Below are 25267 nucleotides of genomic sequence, written 5' to 3'. Positions count from 1 at the left end.
TCAGACTGGGACCAGCACCCTTGACCACATGGAGTGTTTCCAAGACCGTTCTCAGAACAGAGTCCGGTAGGCTGTCCTCAAGAATATGTACGTTCATGCTGCCTGCCTGTCTGTGCAGTGAAAAACCACAGCGCCCTTTAGCATCTGGAGGGGAAAATCAACTCACATCTCGTTTCATTTAACCATCATACCTCAAACACTGGTCCCCCACATCCCATCCCGTAGAAATCACATCCCAAGGACCATCTTTCAGGAAGTGCTTCTGTAAAGACGCCACCGTCTGGAGTTGGAGGGGACACATGCGTGGCTGCACCCACAGCCCAGGACAACCTCAAATCCCGCCCAGCTCCCTCCCTCCTCAGTGCCAGCGTGACCTCCATCAGCCGCACCCACCAGGCTCTTCAGCGCCAAAGGCACCCCAAATCTTAGCTACTAGAGGGGAGTCTGGGACTGTCTCCAGGAGGTGAGAGTTTATGCTCTGTGCATAAACCCACGTCAAAGTCCCCCTGACCACCAGCCTCTCTGGGACCCGGTTTCATCTCCCACATGCACGGAGGAGCTGGTCACCCCTGGGAGACAGACTTTGCAGCCAGCAGGCTGGGCTCAGAGGGCAGGGCTGGCCCCGGGTTCTCCGGGCACATCTCCTGCCCTGGCTTCACTTTGCGCTAACGAGTGAGGGTATCAACAGCGTCTTGGGCAGGTGCTACGAGGGGGAAGAAAGTAACCGAGCACCTGGCTGGGGGCGGGGAACGCAGTCCTGACGGACAGATTGGTGGGTGCTCCGGGGGGGCTTCCCGAAGGGGTCACAGGCCTGTGGGGTCACGGGCTGGATGTGCCCTGAGACCTGGGTCAGCAGCCCTGGGTAGAGGCCCCTTGACTTTCTGGAGCAAACCCCTCACTGGCCTGGGTCTTGGTCTTCCCCACAGGGAGCCAGGGGTGCTGCGTCCTTGTTCCCTGCATCCTAGTGAGGCCTGTTTGCTGCCGACCAGAGCCCAGGGCGGAGGCGGGAGCGGGGCGCAGGCGTGCTGCTGGCCCGGCTGGGCACCGTCTTGCCAGCCCAGGCTTGAAGTTCCCGTTAGTGGGCTGTCAAGGGTGGATGGGAGTCTGGAAGGCCTCAGAGGCGCCACGTGGTCCAGATGCCGCTGGGCTGAGTGACAATTAGGTGAAGGGAGCACGCTTCTCTGGCTGTGGACCCCCCGAGACACAGCTCCGAGAGGGGTCTAGCCCCCATGACCTCTGTCCTCTCCTTCCTTCCGTGGGAGGGACGGCTCCTTTCCTGGGTCCCGCACCTGACCACCCCTCCTCCTGGGGCCCTCCAGGCCCCGGGGAGCTGCTGGCACACAGGTGGGGTGGGAAGACTGAGGGCCAGTGTTCCCTGGGCTGACCCAGAAGGGCTCAGCTCCCGGGGCTCAGCCTTGTTCTGGTCGGGTTCTGTGGTCTGCGAGGGGTGGCCGGCCATACCCCCGAGGCCTCGCTGGGCCCTGGACCTGGGCACAGGCCTCCCGGGGCACAGTCTCCTTCCTGCCTTTCTGACTCAGTAGCAGTGATTTCAGCTGTGGTGGGGCAGCCCCTGGGGGGCCCGGGAGGGGGGCAGGGTCCTGTCCAGGGCCTGGAGGCAGGGCTAGGGCAGGGGCTGCGGGGAGAGCTCTGAGCATCACTCACAGGACCAGGGCTCAGGGCAGCAGAGGGCAACCTGCAGAGCCAGGGGCTGGAGCTTAGGCTCCCAGAGGGCAGCGGGGTGCCGTGACCCCCAGACTTCTGCATCTGCCCGGGAAGAGGCTCCAGGGCCTTGATCAGAGTCTCAGAGGGGTTCCTGACCCCACGAAAGGCAGAGAACTAACTCAGGGTAAGATGAGTCCCTAAGGCCGGGGCGGGGCACACGCAAGATGGAACCTTGGGGGAGGGTCCATCTTTATTTTTATTCTTTTTTTTTGAAAATTTTTATCCTTTAAAAAATGTATTTATTTATTGGGCTGTGGGCTGTGATTCATTTGAAAAGACCCTGATGCTGGGAAAGATTGAAGGCGGGAGAAGAAGGGGACGACAGAGGATGAGAGGGTTGGATGGCATCACTGACTCAATGGACATGAGTTTGAGTAAGCTCCGGGAGCTGGTGATGGACAGGGAGGCCTGGCGTGCTGCAGTCCATGGGGTCGCCAAGAGTCTGACTGAACTGACAGTTCTTCGTTGTGGCATGCGGAATCTTTAAGTTGCCACAAGTGGCCTCTTAGTTTCAGCGTGTGGGATCTAGTTCCCCGACTGGGGACTGAACCCGTGGCCCCTGCACTGGGAGTCTTAACTGCTGGCCCCTAGGGGAGGCCCCGGGTCCGTCTCTGTGATCCATCTCGGGGTGCGGTGTTTTGCCCAGGTGTTCTTCCTCCTTCCCCATTTCTATCCGCTGATGGGGGAGAACATACTTAAAAATTCTCTCCTAGGACTCAGGAGGCCGGGGCTGCTGTTCCAGTTTGCCCTCAACTTGCCGCTGTTTGACCTTGGCCCCGCCCCTGCCCTGCCCGGGACTCAGTCTCCGGTTTATACGTGGGGAGAGGCTCATCGCTTGGACTCTGCGTAGGGACGATGGAGGGGAACCGTGCAGAGGGCAGGTTTGGGGAGCCCCGCTGGAAGGGGGCCCCACTCACCATCCACAGGGGTGCAGGGCTCGTAGACCAGCCGGTAGCCCTCCAGGACGCCGTTGGGGAACTCCGGGGCCCCCCAGGACACGTTCACGGAGGTGGTGGTCAGCTCGCTGAACCTGACGGAGCTGGGAGCGCTGGGGGCTGGAGGGAGAGAGCAGAGGGGCTTTGTTTTCTCCCTTCTGGAAGTTCAAAGCCCTGGGTTTGGTTCCGAGGAACCAGCAGGGGCGTGAGGGTCCCTGGACAAACAAGAAAGCGGTTTGAAGCAACAGAGGGTGGGAGGGGTCGCTGGAGGGCAGCGGGTCCCTCCCCTCCCTCGATGACATCCTTAGCACTCTCCCCAACGTCAGGGTCCAAGTACTGGGAGAAAGGAGGATTTTGTTTTCAGAAAGTGGGAGAACTCAGGCTTCCTCCTGCTAATGGGCCCTGAAAGCAGGGCCCCTGGGGTCACTGCGGTGGAGGCGGGGGTGTCAGGTCACGTCCTGGCTTCCCTGGGGGGGGGGCAGGGCGGGTGCCTGGGCCTGAGCATCAGGTGGGCATTAGACAACCAGCCCTGCAATGGACAGGGTCTCTCTCTTGTCCCGAGGCCCCAGGGATTACTGCCAAGAGACGACGCTGGCTGAAGCAGCCGGAGCCAGGACCCGTCAACTATCTGGAAGAAGATGTTTTCTTGGCCTGAGAACCCGACCCTGAGACCATAGGAGAGAGGCCTGAGGGGGAGGACGGAGAGGAAGCGAGGGAAGCGTCCGGCCTGCAGCATCCCGAGCTGGCTCTGGCAGGGGGACGGCCAGGCTATTATTGTCCAGTGCCGCCTCCCCACCGAGCCGGGGCTGATCCGGGCCGGCTTCCTCTCGGGCCCCGGGAGGCAGCGTCAGTGAGCCGTCTGTGAAGGGGGAAGGTCAGGTCTGCAGGCCCTTCCTGCCTCCGCTCTGTGACAGGGACGTGAGGCGGAACACTCCGTTCCGGTGACGGAAGCATCCAGGCTCCCGGGGGTCCGCATCCGGCCAATGACACTGACAGAGCGTGGCTGGGACAGGCAGACAGACCCCCGGGAGCCAGGCGGAGGAAGGCGTGTCCCCGGAGCCAGAGCCGGTCCCCGAGGAGGACAATACTTGGGAACGGACTCCACGGGGTCTCGCTGTCTCTTTAAAAGAAAGATGATGGACAGAAGGGGGAGCAGCAGCTTGAGAAAGAGGCAAGGTTAGGACCAAAGGCTTGTATTCAAATCCATGAGGAGGAAGCTCCACCACAGGCAAAGGAGGGGACTGAAGCAGGCTCCTCTGTCCATGGGGTTCTCCAGGCAAGAAAGTTGGAGTGGGTTGCCGTGCCCTCCTCCAGGGGATCTTCCCTACCCAGGGATGGAACCCGCGTCTCTCAGGTCTGCTGCATTGGCAGGCGGGCTCTTTACCACCAGCGCCCCCTGGGAACAGCACCTCGAGTGGCAGTGATGCCGTCTGGAGGGGTGCCCTCCCCGTGTGGGCTGCAGGCCTCGCACCCCGCCCGCTCCTCCCCTGCGCGACCCGCAGCCTCCTAACGGACCACCCTGCCTCCTCCGGCTGCCCCATCAGCCTGTCCTCTGTTCAGCAGCCAGAGCCATCTTTCGAAAACATAAGCCAGATCCTATAGCCCAGCTGCTTATCCCCACCAATGGCTCCCCATCACGCTTAGAATTAATGCCGGACTTCCTTCTAAGGCCCCCAGACCCGCTACCCCCTGACTCTCACTCCCGTTCTCTCAAGCCACCTGGCCCGCTCTCTGGTCTCTCGGCCCCTCCAGCCTCCAGGCCTTGGCACCTGCTGGTCCCTGGGTCCGGAACCGCACCCCCCCAACCCCACCTCCAGGACTTCCTGTGACCGGCCTCGTCTTCCCACTGAAATCTCAGCCCGGATGTCAGCCGCTCAGCCAGGCCTCTGCAGGCCAACCTCTCTGAAGCCATCTGCCCACCCACTGCCTCCGTCCTGAGACCACTCACACCCCCTGCCACCCGAGGTTAATTCCTCTAGATGCTTGTTTACCAGCCGACTGCCCCCCTAGGAGGGGGCCTGGTCAGTTTCCTTCACTGTTGTATTACCCACATTTAGCACAGTGCAGGCCCAGAGAAGGTGCTCGGTAAGTGAACAGTATATGGTGACATGGTCAGAGCTGGGGAGATAAAAGCAAGTCGGGTGGGAAGAAGGCAGGGAGCAGAAGGGGGCTGGCTGGTTGCGCACTGGCCGTCAGCAAGGAGGGCTTCGGTGGTTAGATGAGGGGAGGAAGGGCTAGACGTGGGCCTTGGCCAAGGCTTTCTGGAGATAGGGCCTCTCTTATTCTGCTTTTAAAAAATGTGTTTATTCAGCTATGCTGGGTCTTAGCTGTGCCACTCGGGGTCTTTGATCTTTGTTGGGGCATGCAGAATCTTCAGTTGCAGCACGTGGGATCTAGTTCCCTGACCTCGGATCGAACTCAGGCCCCCTGCATTGGGAGCATGGAGTCATGGCCATGGGACCACTAGGGAAGTCCCAGCGCGTCTCTTCTGGGCACTCACATCTGGGCCCCTCTGGGTGGGCTGTGCTCCCGCTCTGCAGAGGGCATCCCGTGGGGTCTGGAGACCCAGCCCCGATCACTCGGCTGCCTCCTCCCGCCCGTGAGCCCAGGCGCCAGGTGGGCCCCCCTCGCCTCCCCACCCGCCCCTCCAGCCTCCCCCACCTGCTTGCTGGGTCTGGCCCCGGGTGGGGGTGCTCCGCGGCCCGTCCCCCGCCGCGTTGAAGGCTGCCACGCTGACCATGTAGGTGGTGTAGCCCGTCAGGTTCTTGAGCTTGACGCCGTTCTCGGCCAGGAAAAGCGTCTTCACCCGCTCCGTGAGGTTCCGCCGCTGGGCCTCCCAGAAATAGATCTGTGGGCACAGAGGAGGTAGAGTGAGGGAGGCCATGACCCAGCTTCCCCCCTGCCCCTGGCTGATCCCAGGGTCTCAGACACATCTCCGCTCAAACGATCCACACGCCTGGACGGCAGGTGTGAGTCACCCAGGAAATAACACCGTTCTTCTTGTTTAGTCGCTCAGTAGTGTCCGACTCTTTGCGACCCCACGGACTGTAGCCCGTCAGGCTCCTCTGTCCATGGGATTCTCCAGGCAAGGATACTGGAGTGGGTTGCCATTTCCTCCTCCAGGGGGTCTTCCCGATCCAGGGATCGAACCCACGTCGCCTGCATTGGCAGGCAGGCTTTTTACTGCTGAGTCACCTGGGAAGCCCAGGAAATAGGAGTATTTAAGAGCTGCTCTACAAACACTTCCAGAACCTTCGTTTTCACAGCTAATCCTTCAGTCTCTGCTAGACTGTAAACCCCACGAGGGCACAGAGCCCGAGTCTGTTGATGGCAGGCCCGAAGGATTTAGCACAGCCTGGGCACGTAAGCACTCAATAGTCACTGTAGGTATAAACCAGTTCTGTTCTGAGGATCCGGAGGGCAGGGCAGGTCGACTCCACCCCAGCCAAGAGTCAGGTTCAAGGGCCAGCCCAGCGGCGTCACCCGGGAGCTGTCGAGGGCTGCAGGGTCCGGGGGAGCTGCTGGCACACGGCAGTTTGCACAGCCCGCGGGAGAGGCGGGCACGCCTGGGCCGACCCCCGGGCACCGCTGACTCGGGCAGGACACTTCCCTGAGCTGCAGTGGTCTCCTCTGTATAGCGGAGGTCAAGGACACCCACTTCCTAGGACCAACGTGGAGAGGAAAGAAGGAAGACTCACAGGCTGCGGGCAGCTTTAGTCCAGGAGCACAGGAGGACCACGGCGCTTACGATTCCAGGCAACCCTGGCACGGCTCGGATCTCAAGTGCCCGGGTCCGCTTCTACATGGATTGCTTTCAAAAGATGAGTACAACCGAGTCCGCGGTGGGTTGAATCGGCAGACACAGAACCGCGGATATGGAGAGCCGTCTATGAAACAATCCCCTGCGGATTCCGAGGAAGGCCTCTACTTCTTATTAACCGGGGGTTAGGGCTCACTAGCGGCCAGAGAGGCCGCGCATCCTTCCCTAGTTTCAGAACTCTGCGTCCGGAGCACGCGGAACGCGGGGAGCCCCAGGCCGCGTGGATTAGAGAGCATTTGGCACCACCTGCTGGCCAAAGGCTTTTCTGCATGCTCTTGGCGTCTCAATTTCTCAATTTGCCTGGAGAAAGCTGATGAAAGTGAGAAAAAGCTAATAAAATTGTCCCCACCTGGCATGTGTGAACTGGCAGTTAGGATGCCTCAGTACTATAAAATCTGTGTTTTTTTTCTAACCCCTTTTACTTTCTTTTTCCAGTCTTCTGACATGGGTAGACGTGTGGGAGTTGAGATAGTCCCTCATTAAATCACTCGTTCATGGGTTCGCTGTTTGGAAAGAATAAATGAACCCGCTTGGAATGGATTCAAGAGAGATGGGGAAGAGGCAAGGGGCACAGACATTTTGGGGGAGGGTTTATGCTAGAAAGGGGCCAACCAGGAAAAATGGCTGAAGCAAACGTGAGGTCAGGAAGAGACGTTTGAAAGATGGAACATGTCTGAGAGCAAGAAAAGCGATGATGCAGGAGAGGGGGGTCCAGTCGCTGGCATCACGTTCTTGGCACGAGGGAGGGGGGTCCAGGACCCAAGCCACCACACGTCCATAAATGGGCACCCTCCGCAGGTGGGTCTCACCCGTGTGTGCTGAATCCAGCAGACTTCTGTTAGATGACAATTCAATGACATTTGTGCAAAGCAGCCCAAGGGACTGAGCCTTGAGCACCCCAGCAGGTGGCACACGGCCAAGTTGCCGTGCGGGCTGGTGGCGGCCAGGTGTCTGCAAGGAAATGGCTCCTCGGGGGACCCACATCTCTGGCTCCCTTGTGTCTTAAGCACTTAGAATCGCGCCTGGCACACCTGCTGGTGATCAATAACTCTCTGCTGATGGATAAACACTGTCTGTTGACGGGAACAGGTGCGGGAATGAATTATAATCACTACTTTCTATCTCTTATTCTCAATTCCATGCCCGCTTTTTAAAACTGGAGTATACTTGCTTTACACCATTGTTAGTTTCTGCTGTCCAACCATGCGGATCAGCTACATGTAAACATATATCCCCTCCCTCTCGGAGCTCCCTGCCACTGACCCCTTCCCAACCCTCGAGGTCATCACAGAGCACGGGGTCCCTGCCCCTTCTGGCTTCATCACAGGCACCAGGCTGGACTTCAGCCTCAGTTAAGTCAGGTCCAAGCCCTCACGTCACATAGCTGGCTGTCGCTGGAGGACAGTCACACCTTCAGTGTGACTCAGCGGCCTCGAGTGGCTGGCTACTGTGTTACACTGGTCTGGCCCATCCACTGCAGTATCCCACCTCGCGGCTCCACGCATCTCCTCCCCATCCCTGCTCCCAGCTGCGGGCCCTCCACGGATAACCAGAGCCATCATGGGAGAGTCTACACGCTCCCTTCACCACCTGGACCACCTCCCACCCTGTGTCCCTACCTTCTGCCTCCCTCCTGTGGCTAGGGCCTAACTGCCGGCTCCCTACTGAGGTGACCCCACCTTCCTGCCCTAAATCCCAGCCCCTGTCACCTCCTCCAGGGCATCACCCACCACAGCTTCCTCGCGTTACCGAATCACGAAATTCTTCCTCTTTCCAGAACCGTTCCTATCAGCACACACACACGAGTTATTCCTCCCATCTTAAAACCGCCTCCGTTGACTGTCTTTTTCCAGCCTCTACCTTATTTCATCACTTTTCTCTAAAGCAAAACTCCTCAAAAGGGATGTCAGTACTGGCTGCCTCTCCTCATTCTCTCTCAAACCCACTCCAAGCAGGCATCCCCTGCCCCGAACTCTGTTATCAGAGTCCCCCGTGAACTTGGCTGGTTTAATGTAATCATCCAGGGCTCTGGAAACTCCTGTAAAGCACCAGGTAAGAAACATTTTAGGCTTTGCAGGCCACATGGTCTCTGTTGCAGTTATTCAACTCTGCCTGTGACTTGAAAGGAGCCAAAGGTGATCTGTAAACAAATGGGTGTGGCTGTGTGCCAATAAAACTTTATTTATAAAAACAAGTGGGGGGCCAGATTAGGCCTATGGGCTGTGGTCTGCCCATCCCTGAATAACTGCCTCCAAGGTTTCTTCTTGTTTGAGCTCTCAGGAGAGTTGGCGCATTTGCTTCCTCCCTCCTTCTGAAAACACAGTCTTCATGTGGGTTTTGAGAATTCAATCACTTGCTTTGGTCCTAGGGCTCAGTTTTCAGACATCTGGTGTTTTCTATCTAACCATGTCTAATCTCCAGGCTGTTGGTACCATCTGTATGCTGGAGGCTTTCACCATTCACACCTCCAGCATGGAACTTCTCCCTTGGACTCCGCACCTGTGTGTCCAGCTCCCTTCAGCGTTTCCCCGAGGACATTCAACAAACGTCTCAAACCTTCTCCAGCTCCCCTATCCCCTGCTTCACTTCCTCCTTTTGCCCCGCTCTGTAACTGGAAGCTCCATTACCCAACTGCTTGGAAATCCTTGTTGCTTTTCCTCCTCTCACTTCCCATGTTCAGTTCATCAGCAAATTCTGCTGGCTCTACCCTTCAAATGGAACCGGGAGCAAAAGCTGCTTACAGCTACTGCTTGGTCTAAACCCCCATCACCTGATGATGCCACCACCTCTTCATGGATTCGCATTTGCCCTGATGCAGACTCCCCTCAATGCGGCAGCCAGCACAAGCTTTAAAAACCCAAGTCACCCAGGTCCGTCTTCTGTCCCCAAGGTCCCCATGGCCGTCATTTCATTCAGCGAAAGCTCAGAAGTCTCCAGGTGATGCACTCCGTCATGCTGGGACATGTGGGTCTCTGTGCTGCGCTTTGTACGCGTCAAGCACGCACTGACCCCAGGGCTTTTGCTCGTCAGCCCCCTTGTTCTGGAATACTCTTTCTCAGATCCACGCGATTCACACCCAGTTCACCTTCGTCTTTGCTCACGTGGCAGTTTCTCATTAAGTCCTCTCCCGAAGACCCTATTTAAAGTCTCAAACCTGCCCCTTAACCCTCTTCACTTACCACCAGCTGGAGCTGCTCTTTGCTTTGTATATCACTAGCCTTCCTCTCCTACAGTTTAAGCTCACACTGTCTCTGAGTTAATCGCAGTATCGGGAACATAGCTGGGCACAAGATAACTACTCAATAAACACGTGTTCCTGAAAGGCTGGCTGCATCGACCTGCCTGCCCCCACACACGTCACAGCTCACCCTGACGTGACCCCTGGCTGGTGGTGTGAACACACGGTTGATGTTAAGGTCGACGAGCATGGATGTTAATGCAGGTCTTGTTATTGTTTAGTCACTAAGTCGTGCATGACTCTTTGCGACCCCGTGAACTGCAGCCCACCAGGTTGCTCTGTCCAGGGGATTCTCCAGGCACGCTTACTGGGGTGGGTTGCCATTTCCGTCTCCAGGGGATCTTCCCAATCCAGGAATTGAACCCATGTCTCTTGCATTGGCAGGCAGATTCTTTACCACCAAGGAAGTCCTACTGCAGGTCTGGGAGGTGGCAATTTCTTTCCCTCATCAGCGTCCACGCTTGGTTGTGACGTTCCCCTGAGCACGTGGATGTCGGCGGTGTGGTGGATGGTGCCTGGGCACCCACACATTTCCGGGGATCGTGCATTAACTGGAGGCGTTCACACCTCCCCAGCCTGGTGTCTGCCAAGCTAGAGCAGGCCCCGCCGGGCTCCTTCGTCGTCCCTGGGGAGGCATATGCTAGGGGCGCAATATTTAGTTCTCCCAGCTGGCGCTGCTCAGGAGCGTCATCCATCTTCAGAGCATCCTTGGCGAGACGTCTCTCCTTCTTGCTCCCGCCTTCGTCACCCCACGCAGAGCCAGACTCCTTTATACAGGGTCTCCATAAGCCGTGTGACCCGGCAAGGCCTTTGCGGAAACTCGGTTTCTGCCTGTGCGACCTGGGCAGAACCAGGAAGCTCCCGGGGGCTCCCACCCTCGCCACCTTGCCACTGCACTGGACCGCCCTCTGGAACAACAAACCACCGCCAGGAATCAGAGCGGCGCCGGACACTGGCGCGGGAGCCAGGCTGCAGACATGGCCACAGGCTGAGCGTCCAGCCAAGCAGCCCATCGTTATTGTCACCACTGTGGCCACCTCCTCCGTGGTTGGTGGTTCAGACAGTAAAGAATCTGCCTGCAATGAGGGAGACCTGGGTGGGGAAGATGCCCTGGAGGAGGGCATGGCAACCCGCTCCAGTATTCTTGCGTGGAGAATCCACATGGACAGAGGAGACTGGCGGGCTGCAGTCCACGGGGTCACAAAGAGTCGGACACGACTGAGCGACTGAGCACATCCCAGAGGCTGTGTGCCCAGTGCTCCCTCCCCAGCCCCTACAGGGCAAGGACCAGCAGACCTGGAGTTTGCCTCTCTGCTGCCAGCTTTTTTGGTGACCTCATTGAGCCACTAACTTGGGACTCAGTTTCCTTATCTGTGCAATGGGTACAATCATTATAACCGACCAGCTTTAGCAGGCTTTCAGGAGTCTTAAGTGAAAACTGAAAGCGTTAGTTGCTCAGTCGTGTTCAACTCTTTGTGACTCTGTGGACTCTACCCTGCCAGGGTCCTCTGTCCATGGGATTCTCCAGGCATGAATAGGCAACCCAAGGGAGTGGGTTGCCATTTCCTTCTCCAGGGTATCTTCCTAACCCAGGGATCGAACCCGGGTCTCCTGCCTTGCAGGCGGATTCTTTACCAGCTGAGCGACCAGGGAAGTTCTAAAGGGCTTAGCAAATACTGGAGACGAATAGAACCCTTTCATAACACACGTCGATGTCTAAAATCTAGAAGTAACTTTAAACAGAGATTTCCAAGACCTTGTCGGTGGTCCTTTACTAACTGGCCGTTCAGCTAGCCTCCATACTGTGACTAGAGTTGGTCAAAGAACCACTTCAAGGGCTCTCACGGTGGCTTTGGGAGCTGGTGGGCTGGGCAGGGGTTGGAGAAGCTGCGGGGATGGCAGAAGCTGGCGCGTGGCCCGAGCCTCTAGCATCTGAGCGCCGCCCGCCCCAGGGATGGCGGGAGGATGGGTAGCGGTTTGCTCCAGCTGCGTGTATATGTCAGAGGGGTGGATGCAAACAGCCAAGGGAGCGGGTGCAGACCCGGGCCTCTCCCCCTCACCACACCTGGGTCCCTCCCAAGCCCCGCCGGGCCCTGGTCCCCTGGGCCCCCTTCCCTGCCCGAGCACCCCTACCTTGTAGCCCTGGATGTCCCCGTTCTGGCTCTCCAGCGGGGGCGGCTCCCACGTCACGTCCAGCTGTGTGGCCGTGGGGCCATGGACGGCCACGTTGCGGGGCGCTGCCGTGGGCACTGGGGGCGAGAGGGGTCCTGAGTGTGCGGGGCCCCCAGAGAGGAGGCGCGGGGCCCCGAGACCCCAGACCCCCTCCTGCAGGGCTTCTCCGGGCAGGGGAGGGCCGGGTTGGGGGGGGGGGCTGGAAGCGCAGCGGTGCTCACCTGCCTCCCCGACAAAGACCTCGTGCGGGGGGCTGGAGGGCCCCTCGCCCACCGCGTTGTACACGCTCATGCGGATCTCGTAGCGCCGGTGCTTGTTCAGGTCTGGGGGCGACAGTCGGGCAGGGGAGGGACAGAGCTCACGTCACAGAGGGCGGAGGCTGCGGGGCGCTGAGACGCCGCACCCGGGCGAGCCTGGGCCCCGGAGTGCAGGCCCAGGAAAGGACAGGGGAGAGCTGGGGCGCGGGGGCAGCCGGCACGGCGGGGGACGCCCTGGCTCACCCCTGGGACCCCGCACAGGCTGCGACCATCCCGGACGCGTTTAGGACCGAAAGGGGAACTGCTAACATGCATGCTGAGACAACAGGTGCGAATCCAAACTCTCCCGGACACGCCGGGTCACAGGCCACGTCTTCCCTGCCTTCCCGGGCACCCTGATCACAGGGGTGCCGGGTTCCCAGCTCTTCCCCATCCCCCGCCGCCCCCGGGCCAGTCTCCCTAAACCAACTCTCAACATGGGGGCGGGGCTCAGCCTTAGAGAGAGGGGCTCACTGGGTGTGAATCTGGGGCTAAGAAACCCTCTGTTCTTGCTTATTTTGGGGTGCTTCGGGGGAGACACTTAGAAGCTGAGAGACGGGGCAGTTGCAGGAAAATGGGCCCGACACTTGGGGGGCGTCACTGTGCCTGCTGGGGGGGGGGCTCCTCTCTGCTCCCCCTCCCCAGGTGGGCGTTCTAACCACCCTGACAGCCTCGGGCCTGCGCCCACGAGGAAGGAAGGAGATGAATAACTCAGTCCAACGTGGGCCCCTAACGGGAGGCCCTCTGGCTCTGGGTCTTGGGGAGAACCAAGCACCCTCTGGGATGTTAGGAACAGAGTGAGGGCGGGGGGCCAGGGACCTGTCCTGGTCCCTGGGGGAAAAGGAGCTCTGCTCACTTCAGGGGGGAACTCGGTGGGCAAGAGAGCTGAGCTGACAAGTGCCTTTGATGGACGAGATGGGCGGCAGCAGCGTGGACCCCCCGCGCATCTAACCAGCGGGACCACTGGGTCCTTCCGTGGACCCCCTGTCACCATCCCCGGCTCCCCGGAGCATAAGGCCAATGCCATTTTCCTTTCTCTTCTGTCCTGATGGATGAGGGCTGGGGCAGACCCTCCCGGGAGACCCCCTGCTTTTCTGTGCTTTTCAGGGAAGTCACGTGTATGCAGGAAGGCACTTTTCCTCAGGCAGCCTGAGGTGGGCGCAGCCCTGGGCTGCGGGCAGGCGTCCTTGGAGGCCCCTCTCCCCTCCCCGTGGAAGGCCTGGCCCGTCGGGGAGCCGCTGTGCGGGGGACTTACTGTCTAGCTCGTACTGCGTGAGGCTGGGCCGGCTCAGGTTCCGCATGGAGTAGAAAGCTATGGGGTGGGGTTGTGGGGGTGGTCGGGGCGGGGGTGGGGGGCGGAGGGGGCCGGAGGGAGACAGCAGACAGAGGAGGTTAGTACACACACCCCCCCGCGCCACAGAGACCCCGATGAGGGGGCGGGATGGGAAGACACATGCAGAGGGAAGGGGCTTCCAGATTCTTGAGTTAGGGGCCGGGGCGGGAGGGGGGCTGGGTGGGGGCAGACAGCTCCCAGAACGGTGCTGCCCCACCCTGGCGTGCACCTGCCGGAGGTCACAGGGCACCAGGAGCCCCTGGGAGCCCAGCACCCCCAGATGGAGACGGTTCTGAGGGACCCTCTGGGCCCTTGTCTAAAGGGTGAGTTCCTGCCGTGATGGAGTGGTGTCGTTAATTTCCTCATATGAACCAGAAGCCATTTTACTACTAGGAAATATGACTGTATTATACACAGGCCTATAAAATCACAACCACCAGCACATGTCTGCCAAAAGATTAAAAAAAAAAAAAAAGAATGCAAGCTGTTGGATCAGCGCCTTCTGAGATTTTTTCTATTAATTTTCCTTGGCTGCGTGCTCAATCATCTTGTTGTCTGCTAATACTCTGGAAGACAAGGCGCAGAGGGTTTAAGAGAAGGATGGGAGGAAGCGTCAAGATGGATCAAGAGGATCTTAAGCTGCTCCTCTTCTCCCGCCTGTCTCTGGTCTGGTCCCACCGCCCATCTGGGGACCGGTTCCTCCGACCCCCTTCCGCGTCCCCAGCATGAGTCAGTGGTTGGGGGGCGGTGGACCACAGCACGCCATCTCCCAGACTGGCTGGACTCTGTCCCAGGCCTGTTGCCTCGGGACCAACCTCACGCTCTCACCTACGTCACCGTATTCGCCTCTACCTGGGCCCCCTGCCCCATCACCAGCCGTCATCCTCGAGGCCCCAAAGTAAGCGTCCTAACCGAAAGCACGGCACGTCCTTCCCTGGCTTGAATGCCTCTCTGGGGTTTCTACTTGGCTTCTCATGTGTTCCTTCCAGTTACAGAGGCAGGCTGAGCTCCTAGGACCCCAGGGCAGAAGAGTAACTTCCCCGAGGAACCAGAAAGGGGCCAGACTGCTGCTCTTGGGACATGACCAGGCTTGGCTTTGGGTCCTTCCCACCTCAGGCCCTTTGCACATGCCAGGACCCCCCTATCCCTGCTTCTTTAAGACCTGGAATCATCCATCAGGGTCATCGCCATGGCCATCCCCTGGGACGTCTTTTCTGACACTGGCTTTAGGCTCCCCTGGAACATGCCGGTCACAACGGTCATGCCAGCGGTCTTAGACAGCCCTACCAGGGTTTTCTTCTCCAGCACCTGGCCCCTCCTCCAGCCTGCAAGCTCTGAGAGCGCAGGGACCCTGTCTGTCTTGCTCCCTGGTGTCCCCCCAGCGTCCGGGGGCATGTGACGTGCTAAGCAAACATGCACTTGGTGATGATTGAATGGGACGGGCTGAGAGGCGCACACAGGGACGGGCGGCAGGGTTTCAGGTTAACCAGGTTCCAGGCAGCGGGGAGGTTCAGGCTCCGCCCACCCCAACTCCCTCCGCTGTCACTCACAGGTGAGCTCCGCCCACTTGGCCCCTGGGTTGTTGATGCCGCGCAGCGTGAAGCCCCTCAGTCCATCGTAGAGCAGCTCCCGGTACCGGATCCGGAAGCCCAGGAGGATTCCGTTGATCTTGTCCTCCGATGGCGGCTGCAGGGCAGGGGGTGGGAGGATGGAGCCGGCTGGGCTGGACCGGGCCGCACGTCCCTCCACTCGGCCCCTCCTTCCTTCCCTCCCTCCCCACCCCGCCTCCCGCAGTCAAAGAGCAGTGACTGCATCTGGACCAGGAAAAGGAATCAAAGTGGCACTGAGCATCTTTAATTTTCCGAGCGTTTCCACCCCTGGAGCATTCTCTGTGAGGCAGGGCACGGCCCGAATCACTACGCCATTCCCATTAAACAGAGCAGAAAAACGAGGCTCAGAGATGGAAAGGAACTTGCCCAAGGTCACACAGCATCGTGGAGGCCCTGAGCACGACTCTGGATGCAGAGCGAGTCTTACAGTGTCATTCCTTGTCTAGCAACTGCCTCACACGGTCACCCACCCTGCCCGAGCTCTCTTGGAGTTTCCCAGGAATTAGGGAGCTAGGGAGAGCCCTTGGCCGGCTGTTCAGCGAGACCCAGGGCGGGTGTCTCCCTGCGCGGCTCCTCTACGTCTTTATCGTTTTCTGCTTTGCTTTCTGCTCCCGTCCTCAGATGAGTTGGAGGACAGGCTTCTGGAGAAGGTGGAAACTACCTTTTATGACACCTCTTCTAAAAAACCTGCTGCAACAGTTCAGCCTTTTATGAGCTCCTTAATTGCATCCCTGGCTGCGGCTGGCACCTCCCTGCCGCTCCGTCACGACGGCCCCGCCCTGCTCCCGCCTCCTCCCGGCTGCTGGTTCCTGGACCATCCTCCTCAGGTGGGGCCTGGGGCTGGGGGGTGGGGGCGGGTTGGGGGATCCCTCCTGTTTCTTCCTCAAAGGCTTCCCCTTCAGGGGGACTGCAGGTGGGCAAAGGTTAGCGCCCGCCCCTCTAATCCTGAGAAAAGGAGACACTAGTTCCTGGTTTTGGAGCCTCTGGGGGTGACCTGCTGAGCCCCATGGCTGGACTTCACGGGGCTGGGGAGGGTCGCGAAGGTACCCAGGGGCAGCCGGCTCTCTGAGAAGTGTCCTGGGTCTTCCTCGGGCCACGTGAGAGGCAGTGCCCACACGAGCAGTGGCTGGGGCTGGGCAGGGGTGGAAGGGGGATTCTTTACGCCTGGACAGTGGGTTCCTGCTCACAGGACAGAGCCTGTCCGGGCACAGGTGAGGCACGCGCACACGTGTTTGGTCTCTGTTGGGAACCCCTTCGTTCAGAGCAGGGCTGGGTTCCCGGAGACACTGGACGCCCCACGCCTGTCTCTGTCCGAGGGTTCTGCTGACCTCAGGGCACCGAACCTAGTGCCAGCTAGTAGCTGTGTGACCTGGGACTTTCTCATCACCTCCCCAAGTCTGGGTCCTCATCCACACAAGGGTACGTGGTGGGATCTGATTACCGGGGAGAGGAGTGAAGGGTGTGTCCGTGTGCATGTGAGCACGCATGTCTATGTATGTGGGTATCATGTTCCAGTCCTGCCAGGGCTGGTGAATTGCTGGTCTGAGCTCAGAGTGTGACTGAGCGGGACACGGGCCCCTCCCCGCCTGCCGGCCGTACCTGCCATCGGATCAGCACCGAGGTGGTGGTGTGGGGTGTCACTGACACGATGGTGGGTGCTTCGTCGGGGGCTGGGGGGGAGAGGCAGACAGGTGAGCTCTGGGGGGTGGGACAGGGGCCCCTGGGAGGCCGTGGGAACCGGGGTCGGCTGACACTGGTCCCGCTTCAGGCACAGTCCACCCCCACCGCCTGCCCCAACTCCTGCAGAAGAAGAGCCAGTGTGGATGGTGGGAGGGGCCGGGACCCTGACCCCAGCCCAGACCCGGGGATGGAGCCTCTCCTCTCTGCCCCCAGAGTCACAGGCCTCCCCACGCCGACGCGGCTTCCTGGGGTTGGCCGTGAGCTTGGAGGACAGAGGACGTGAGGACGCCAGGCTGGCTGTGGGTGCTGAGCCCTGGAGAAGGCCCCTCGGACCCAAACCTCCTTGGGACTCTGCCCAGGGAGCCAGACCAAGGATCCAGCAGGCCTAGGGCCCCTCCGTCTTTGGAGGCCCCCTCCCCACAAAGAGAATGCCCAGCGCCCGGCAACTGCCCAGCGGACTGAGAGAGAGCCCCGAGCAGAGGGCACTGACCGGCCTGCAGGGTGGTCAGGGGCTCTGACTCCTCGCTGAACTCGCTGTCTCCGATGTCATTGGTTGCCTTCACGCGGAACTTGTAGGACGTGAACGGCTTGAGCCTGTAGAGGAAGGTTGTACATGAACGTTGGAGGTGGCCTTCTAGGTCCCTCACCTCTGCTTGCTGTCTCCCCAGGGCAGCCCTGGAGGGTGCAGATCCATTACACAGACAGGAGCAGGGAGGCTGAGAAGGACAGTCTGCCATGAAGGCAACAACCTGGGGCTTAGGCCAGGCCCTGGGGCCCCCTAGACTGGGCCGGCTCGGGGCGTGGCGTCACCCTTGGTCCCAGCTAGACGCCAGGGGCCCCCAAGTGGAAACATCCACATATATCCTACCTTGGAGGGGCCTGCAGGCAGAGTAACCCCACTGGGAGCTGACCCCGCCCCCAAGAACTGCCTGCCTGCTTTTGCACTTAGTAAATTCAGAAGGAGCTGAGGGTCTCAAGAGTTAACCAGCACTTCATCTCTATAAGGCTCATTTCCTCTCCAGGCAAATGGCTTCCTTTTTGATTTATTGGAGGTGCGGTGGGGGGGGGGTGGGGAGGAGAAGAGTATTGCTCAAAACTCGTGGTCACGTCAACTAGAATATTAAAAATACATCCCAGTAGGAATTAAATTGAAGGCAGGATTTCGGAGCGGAGCTCCACTCCCCTGTTAAAGATGGAGAGGGAGACGTGGGCTGGCTGGCGGGATCCAGCTAATGAAGAGTGGCCAGCCTCTCTCAAAGGGGGGGCTTCTAGGCTCCAGAAATAGATAATTAAGAGGCAGCCCTAACAAGGCTCCAGGGAGGGTGGGGAGGGAGGTTTGGACACAGCTGAAGGGGATGTGCGTGGATGGGGAGGGGTCTGGGGGATGGGGGCTGTGGAAGCCGTGTGGGGGTGGGCTCCAGGCCCCCAGGGGACCCTCCACGGGTGGTGCTGCCCAGGCTGGGCGGGGCGGGGGTGGAGATGCTGGCTGCCAGGCCGCGGGGCCTCACCGGTCCACGACGAAGGTGGAGGCATTGTGGCTCACGGAGGCCGAGTGCAGCGCCCACCGGCCGCTGGGCAGCTCGCGGGTCTGGACGGTGTAGTAGCGTACGGGGGACAGCCCATCGCTGCCCGGCTCCCAGGACAGCAGCACGCTGCGCGCCTTCACGTCCTCCTGCTGAACCACCGGCTTGCTGGGGGGCTGCGGGCGGTCTGGGGGGGCGCAGAGCAGGGGGGAGCGGGTGAGCAGGCGGTGGGGATGAGAGATGTGCTTTCTCGCCCGCCTCCCCGCCCCATCCCACTCCCACGCCCAGAGGACCAGACCGTAAGCACTGTCAGCACCACGGAGCCCCCCTGGGCTAGGGGAGGCCTGGGTGTCTGCGAATTCACCCCCCCCCACCAGGGCTGACAGTGAGAGGTGTGGACGCCGGCTCCTCTGCCCTGTGTCCGCACGGGGCTGCGATGGGACCTAGGCTGGCCCTGACGGAGTGGGGCTGAACCCTCGGCTCCCGCGACGGGACTCGGCGTGTCTGCCGCCCCTGCGTGGTCCCCTCTCGCTTCCCATGGTTCTCTGCGCTTCGGCTTTGGGTGGATGGGTCTCTATTGACGGGGCCTGTCCTGCACGCTGAGGGATGTGTGCCCGCACCCACTAGATGCCAGGACACTTTCCTCTCCAAGTGTGAACCCAAACACCTCCAGACTTTGCCCAGTGGCCCACAGGGGGCCAAGTCACCCTGGTTGAAAACCACTGTTCTGGGTTTTTTCTGGGAACACTGTCCGATAAATCAGGTTCACAGGGGTCCGGGGCTCAGGCCCGCTTCTGGGGAGCCCGATCCGCGGTGAGAAGCCGGCTCAGGGCCGCAGGGCGAAGGCAGCTGGGGCTCCAGGCTGCAGCCCTGTTTTGCACCCAACTGGACCCCTCTGTCGAGGGGGCGGGGAGCCAGGAGGGAAGCTGGCCTCACCAACCCACCCTTCGGGAAAACGAGTACCGGCTCAGAGCAGGGTCCTGGGAAGGGGACCTCCCTGGAAGTCTGCTGGAGCCCATGCTGGCCTTGGGGACAGAGATGGGAGCCCACTCTCCATTTGGGGCCAGGACAAGAGACTCACAGCTTGTCACTGGCCGACCCCCCAGCCAGGCACCAGGAAAGGGGGTGAGCGCCCGCCCCCTCCCCGGCCCCAGGGGATGGTCACCTCTCTTCTCGGTGGTCACCACCAAGGCCTCGGCCGCCTCTCCCCAGCCCTTGCGGGTCTGGGCCGTGATGCGGAACAGGTAGACAGACTCTGGCTTCAGGCCGGTGGCCGTGAACTGGCGGGCGCTGGGCGCGAGCACCTCCACGGCAGCAGCGTTGGCCGAGGTGGCGTTGAGCCGGTGCGTGATCTGGTACGCTGTGGGGTGGGGGGGGGGCAGTGCTGGGAGGCGGAGCAGGCTGCCCCCGGGGCCCCGAGCCCACGGCCACTCTGGCCGTGGTCCATCCTGAAGCCCTCTGGGTCTCTCTCCCATCCTCAGCTGCCCCCCGGGAAGTGGGACTCTGGGGGTCTTGGACTGGTGCTCCGTGCACTGTCTTCGACCCACCCCCCCAGCCCAGCCCCCCGAGGAGGACACTGAGGCTCAGAGAGGCCAGACCACCTGCCAGGAAGTGACCGAGCTGGAAGTCCAGCCAGCCCAGGTCTTTCTGAGTCCAAGTCGTGTGCCCTCCCCGCCTCCACTGTCTCAGAGGCATGGCTTTCACCGGGAGGGGCCGGGATCGAGAGCCCTGGACCGGACGCAGGTGGCCCAGCCCCCACGTGACAGGTGAGGGCTGAGGCCATGGGGGGAAGCAGACGGGCTCAAGTCCACACAGCTGCTGACCTCAACCCTGCACCTCCTCCTGTGTGTGTGTGTTAGGGGAGCAGCCTTGCATGTGAAATGATGCTTCCCATCTACAGCATCCCCGCTGGGGGCCGTGGGCCCCGTTTCCCACCTGTGATAGCCCCCAGCCTGAGCCCGTCAGGGCACCCTCACCTGGCCACACTTAGAAACCGTGGCCGAGGTTTGCCAGATGGCCCGTCAGCTGGGGCCCTGGGGCTTGTGCAGACAGAGCTAATCAGTCCTTCCTGCCCCTCTGTGGGGGCACAGAGCTAATCAATGGTCCTTAAGAGACCCGAACCTGACCGTGCCCTCCAGCTGATCATCTTACAGACTGAATTTCTTTTTTTTTTAAAGTTGATGTCTAGTTGATTCAAATGTTGTGATAATTTGTGCTGTAGAGCAAGGTGACTCAGTTACATGTGTCCACGCATGTTCTTTTATAGCATCCTCTTCACTGTGGTTTATCCCAACACACTGCACACAGCTCCCTGTCCGTGCATTCTAGGGTTCGCATCCGCTGACCCCAAGCCCCCCTCCACCCCTCCCCCTCCCCCGGGCCACCACAGATCTGTCCTCGGCCAGACTGAGATTCCCAGTGGGAGGAGTCGGGACCTTTCTCCAGGATGTGTGAATGCTGCTTAGGCTCAGTCTCCCTCCTGCCAGCGCCGAATCTGCCTCCTTTGTATCTTACACCTCCTGCTTCCTGCAGCCAGGGCCCAGGAAGGGGAAAGCCTTACCAAGAATGATGCCGTTGGGGGCAGCGGGGGGCTGCCAGACCAGCCGCACGGATGTGGTCCGCACCTCCGGGAACAGGATGCCCACGGGCGGTCCCGGGACTGGGGGGACAAGGGAGGAGCAGGTGACAGTGCGGCCGCCGCTCAGGCCCAGACCCACCCGGCTCCTGCAGAACAGCTCAGGGAAGGCGGGGGATGACCCACCCCGCTCCCACAGGACAGAACAGGGGGGAGGCGGGGATGACCCACCCCGCTCCCGCAGGACAGGACAGGGGGGAAGTGGGGGACGACCCACCCCGCTCCCGCAGAACAGCTCGGGGGAGGTGGGGGATGACCCACCCCGCTCCCACAGGACAGAACAGGGGGGAGGCGGGGGATGACCCACCCCGCTCCCACAGGACAGAACAGGGGGGAGGCGGGGGACGACCCACCCCGCTCCCGCAGAACAGCTCGGGGGAGGCGGGGGACGGGGCCACTCAGCTCAGTGAGCAGTGGGGGAGTGTGTGTCTGCGTGTGAGCATGGGGCACGGACATGTGATCAGGGAGGTTTACGTATTATTTGGCAGGAAGTAGAAGGGACCCAGGCTCCAGCCTGGGGGCAAATGGAAGTGCCCATCCCGAGCCCACACCACTCCTCTTTCCAGACCTCTCTCTGGAATCCTCAGATCTGGGGTGCCCTGTCCAAACAGCCCCAAGCATGCTTCCTAGGTCTGTTCCCCGGATCCACCCTCCCGAGGGTGCAGACTTGCCCTTCTGGACCCGGGAATGGCCAACGGGCGGCTGTTTCGGGGCACGCATGTGGATGGAGACTGACTTGTAGGGGCCAGAGGGGAAGGGGTGAGGAGGGGAGAGGACCAGGGGGCACAGGTTTTCCTGTGCTGCTTCCATCCCACCAGGAACGCCAAGGAAGCTGAGATTTCTAAATTTGAACTTGGCCTTCCAGGTCATTAGGAGGGTATATTTGTCAAGGCGGGAGGACAGAACATATTTAATTTAACAGATCATTAGCTTGATTTATCGCTGTCGAGCGCAGAGACATATGGTGTTTGGGCTTCCTTTGGCCCTCTTGGCCCGAGCCCACCAGTGTTTGTGCAGAGCAGCGTGTGAGGGTGCGTGTGAGCAGGAAGCGGGGGGAAAGGACCTGTCAGGGCGGCCTCTGATGGGGCGTTTGGCCTGGAGCTCGGCTGACGTCACTCGTTGGCAAACAGGACCCATAGGCTTGTGCAAAGGGAAAACCAGGCCTTTCCCTCGCACAGACCTGCGCTCGGCCTGAGCCTGCCCCAGGGGGACAAGAATCCAGAGGGGCGCAGATTCCCTTTTCTTGCCCGAGAGGCTGGGCTGGATGTCAGAAGGCCCCTGCACTGTCTTTTTTCCCTTAGGGGTGAGGTCTGGAGCTGGCCTTCCCTGCACTGGGTAGGTGGCCCTCAGAGACCCACTCCCCCAGGGGAAGCCTGAGGCCACGGTTCCCTTTGGGGCAGAGAGAGACCCCAGGAGGGGCAGGGCTGGGCAGGGGCGGTGGGGGTGGGGAGGAAGTGCAGCCCCCAGACCCCCAGGGGTGTGACCTCACCGTCGTCCAGGGTCCGCTCCAGGATGGGAGGGTGGCTGGGGCCCCCGTCGCCGATGCGCGTGAAGGCCAGCACCTGGATCTCGTAGAGCACGTACTTGCCCAGGCCTGTGAGCTGGGCGCTGCGGGAAGAGTTCCCCTCCACCAGCCAGAACCGGGGCGGGGCGTCCGAGTCCTTCTCCTTGTATAGCACCTGTCAGAGCCCAGCGCAGGGGTCAGGGCCGCGGGCCGGGCTCTGGTCTTGCCAGAACGTCTCCTGTCTCCTCCCCAGGAGCTGGGTGTGGGGGTGAGGATGAGTGGGTGGGCCCGGGGCTCCTTGGAGAGGGGCTTGGTCCCCGGGTTACAAAAGCTAGTGTTGGGGGAGGGAGGGGGACACAGAGAGGCACTAAACTGGAGGTTCCTGGGAGAGCATCCGGCTGGGGAAACAGGCCCAGAGAGGGGCCTGACTTGCTCAAGGTCACACAGCCAGGAGCCGCAGAGCTGGGATGTCTCATGACTTCCAGGCTGGGGCTGTAGGTGCAGGCTCGGGAGGAATTCTAGAAGTTGATGGAAACTGAATCTGGGCCCGTGGGGGCTGAGAGTGGCCCAGTGTGGCCTCATGGGGGAGGCGGAGCTGCCCCCCCCAGGACCCCCAGCCCTCATGGGAAGCTTCCCCACCCCCAAGGGAGGCCTCTCTGGTTGCCGTGGTGACCTGTGGATGCTGGCAGGCAGATGCCCGGGGTCCACTCTGGAAGGCAGAGTCCTGGGCGCCAGGGGCTCGCCAGGACGGGGTGCCTGGACGGGGAAGCAGGGAGCCCCTCACCTTGTAGCCCAGCACGAGCCCGTTGCGGTCGGCCTCGGGGACCTCGCTCCAGCGCACCAGCATGCTGCTGGAGGTGGTGGCCAGCGCAGACACGTTGGTGGGGCCGGAGGAAGGCACTAGGGGGGAGGGAGAGGGGAGGAGGTGCTCAGGACCCAGCGTGGACCCCGCGGTGGAGGGTGGAGGGGGCCCGGGGAAGGAACGGGGGCGTGGTCCCCAAATAGCAAATTATCCCGCGACCGTGATGCTCTTGGCTCTGGAGCATCACACGTGCTGCTTCTGGTGCGAGGTGAGCCCCCTGTGACCCCCGCTCAGACTCAGGACAGGAAGAGCCTGCACTTCCTGCGAGTGCCGCCACGGGCGTGCGGGCGGGGGGAGCCCGGTGGGAAGGGAGCCATCATTTAAAGGGCGTCAGGAAGAAGCCACAGGGTACCCACCACGTGTGGACGCATGAGGACTGCCTGCAGGCTGGGAGCACATATTCTGAGGGTGTCCCCTTGCCAGGCTCCTGTGAGCCGCTGCTTGGGTTTCTGGAAAGTTCTGAGAGCTAACCCAACCCGCACCCTCTCCCCCCCCGCCCACCTCCAATCATGGAGTCTTGCAGGCATCACTGGGGTCAGGGCTAAAGGGCACAGAGCCAGCAATCTCCTCCGGGGAACCTGTCCCCCTAACTTTGGAAGCAGTGCAGGGGAGGATCGGGGACTAGAGACGCACGCAAACACCCAGGATGCTCTGCCAGACGCTGAGCACAGCAGGAGGATGACCCAGGGCATCTCTGCACAGCAGCGCCAGCCTTCGTGCCCGTGGGACTGGGAGGCCCTCAGGGCAGAGGGAGGGGAGCGGTACCTGACTCCCGGGTCCGGCCCATCACCGCCTGGCTCCAGGGCCCGCTCCCGATGGCGTTGAAGGCCTGCACCTGCACGCGGTACTCCGTCCACTCCTCCAGGTCTTCGATGGTGTACTCGCGCTCCACGCGGTCGTGGACCAGGTGGCTCAGCGTCCTGCCGTGGCCGTCTGCCCGGCTGTACTTGATCTTGTAGCCCACCGACTCGGGGTTCCCGTTGTAGGCCATCTCCGGGAGAGGCTGCGGGGGGGCGGGGTGGGCAGACTGCTGTGAGGCCCGCCCCACCCTGTGGAGACCTGCCAGGCTCCTGCTGCCTCTTCCAGGGAGCCTTCGGGACCACCCGGCCCACCGTCCAGCCTGTCGGCACCCGTGTGAGGCACGCTCATCGCTGAGCATGGCTTGCTTGTGTGACTCTGTGTTTCTGATGGCCCCACCTTCTCCCTGACTCTCCCCCTGGGCTCAGAGGAGAGGCAGAATCCACTCTACCATGCAGACGACAAATTTACGACCCTGCCAGGGGAGGGGGTTGGCTGGCCCAGAGAGGAGAGGCATAAAGGCTGTCTAACACGTGGCACCTTTGGCCGTTGTCTCTGCCACTAAACTCTCTCCCTCTGCCTGCCAACAGATACTTATTTAACTGCCTACAACGTGCCCGATCTCAGCCTGGGTCTGCCCATGGAGAACAAGCGTGCGGAGACAGCATCTCTAGCACAGGGGCTGCTGTCAGGAAGTCCTTCCGCCCAGCACACCTCCATCTCTCCTGCTGCATTTTCAGCCTCCCTCTTCTTCTTGGAGTCTCGGTGAAGAGAAAAAAAAAAAAGGCAGCTTCCTCTCCTGGCCTATGACTAGGCTGGTGAGGCTGAGGCCACTGCCTTAAGGTCATCTGGATGAACTTGTGCGGTGCCGATCCACAGTGGAGGGGTGGGCCTGTCGGGGGCAGCCTGTGATCCGGGCAGGTGCTAGAAGACTCCTGCTCTGACGGTGGCAGGGCTGGAGCTGGGGTGCCCTCAGCCCTCACTGGGCCCCACTCTGCTTCCCCAAAGAGCCCCTGATCCACGGGCCCCCAGGTTTGACCCACTTTCTCCAGGTCCTCAGCCTCTGCCTCGCCCCCTCCATACTCCCTCCCCGGCCCCCGCTCCTACAGACACTTAGTGAAACAGACCAGAGACCATTA

At 60.9% G+C, this 25267-nt stretch overlaps 1 protein-coding gene across 3 annotated transcripts in view; it reads right to left on the bottom strand.

The window, feature by feature from the left end:
* Positions 1-25267, bottom strand: part of SDK2 (sidekick cell adhesion molecule 2) — a 264805-nt gene that overhangs the window by 25997 nt on the left and 213541 nt on the right. For 2 of the 3 annotated variants that reach the window (XM_043905642.1, XM_043905644.1), the window contains 14 exons: positions 24096-24333; positions 23253-23368; positions 22454-22643; positions 20890-20988; positions 19495-19689; positions 18315-18516; positions 17297-17400; positions 16726-16796; positions 15067-15202; positions 13439-13495; positions 12109-12210; positions 11849-11964; positions 5319-5505; positions 2640-2777 (listed from right to left, as the gene is read on the bottom strand). In XM_043905642.1, the coding sequence (XP_043761577.1) occupies positions 2640-2777; positions 5319-5505; positions 11849-11964; positions 12109-12210; positions 13439-13495; positions 15067-15202; positions 16726-16796; positions 17297-17400; positions 18315-18516; positions 19495-19689; positions 20890-20988; positions 22454-22643; positions 23253-23368; positions 24096-24333 (1951 nt within the window). The remainder of the gene's footprint in view (positions 1-2639; positions 2778-5318; positions 5506-11848; positions 11965-12108; positions 12211-13438; positions 13496-15066; positions 15203-16725; positions 16797-17296; positions 17401-18314; positions 18517-19494; positions 19690-20889; positions 20989-22453; positions 22644-23252; positions 23369-24095; positions 24334-25267) is intronic. The other variant, XM_043905643.1, reaches the window with a different exon arrangement.

This window comes from Cervus elaphus, chromosome 5 (assembly GCF_910594005.1).
Source record: "Cervus elaphus chromosome 5, mCerEla1.1, whole genome shotgun sequence".
NCBI lineage: Eukaryota > Metazoa > Chordata > Mammalia > Artiodactyla > Cervidae > Cervus > Cervus elaphus.
The sequence above is the reverse complement of the archived record's forward strand: the minus strand, read 5'-3'. Positions and strand labels throughout refer to the sequence as shown.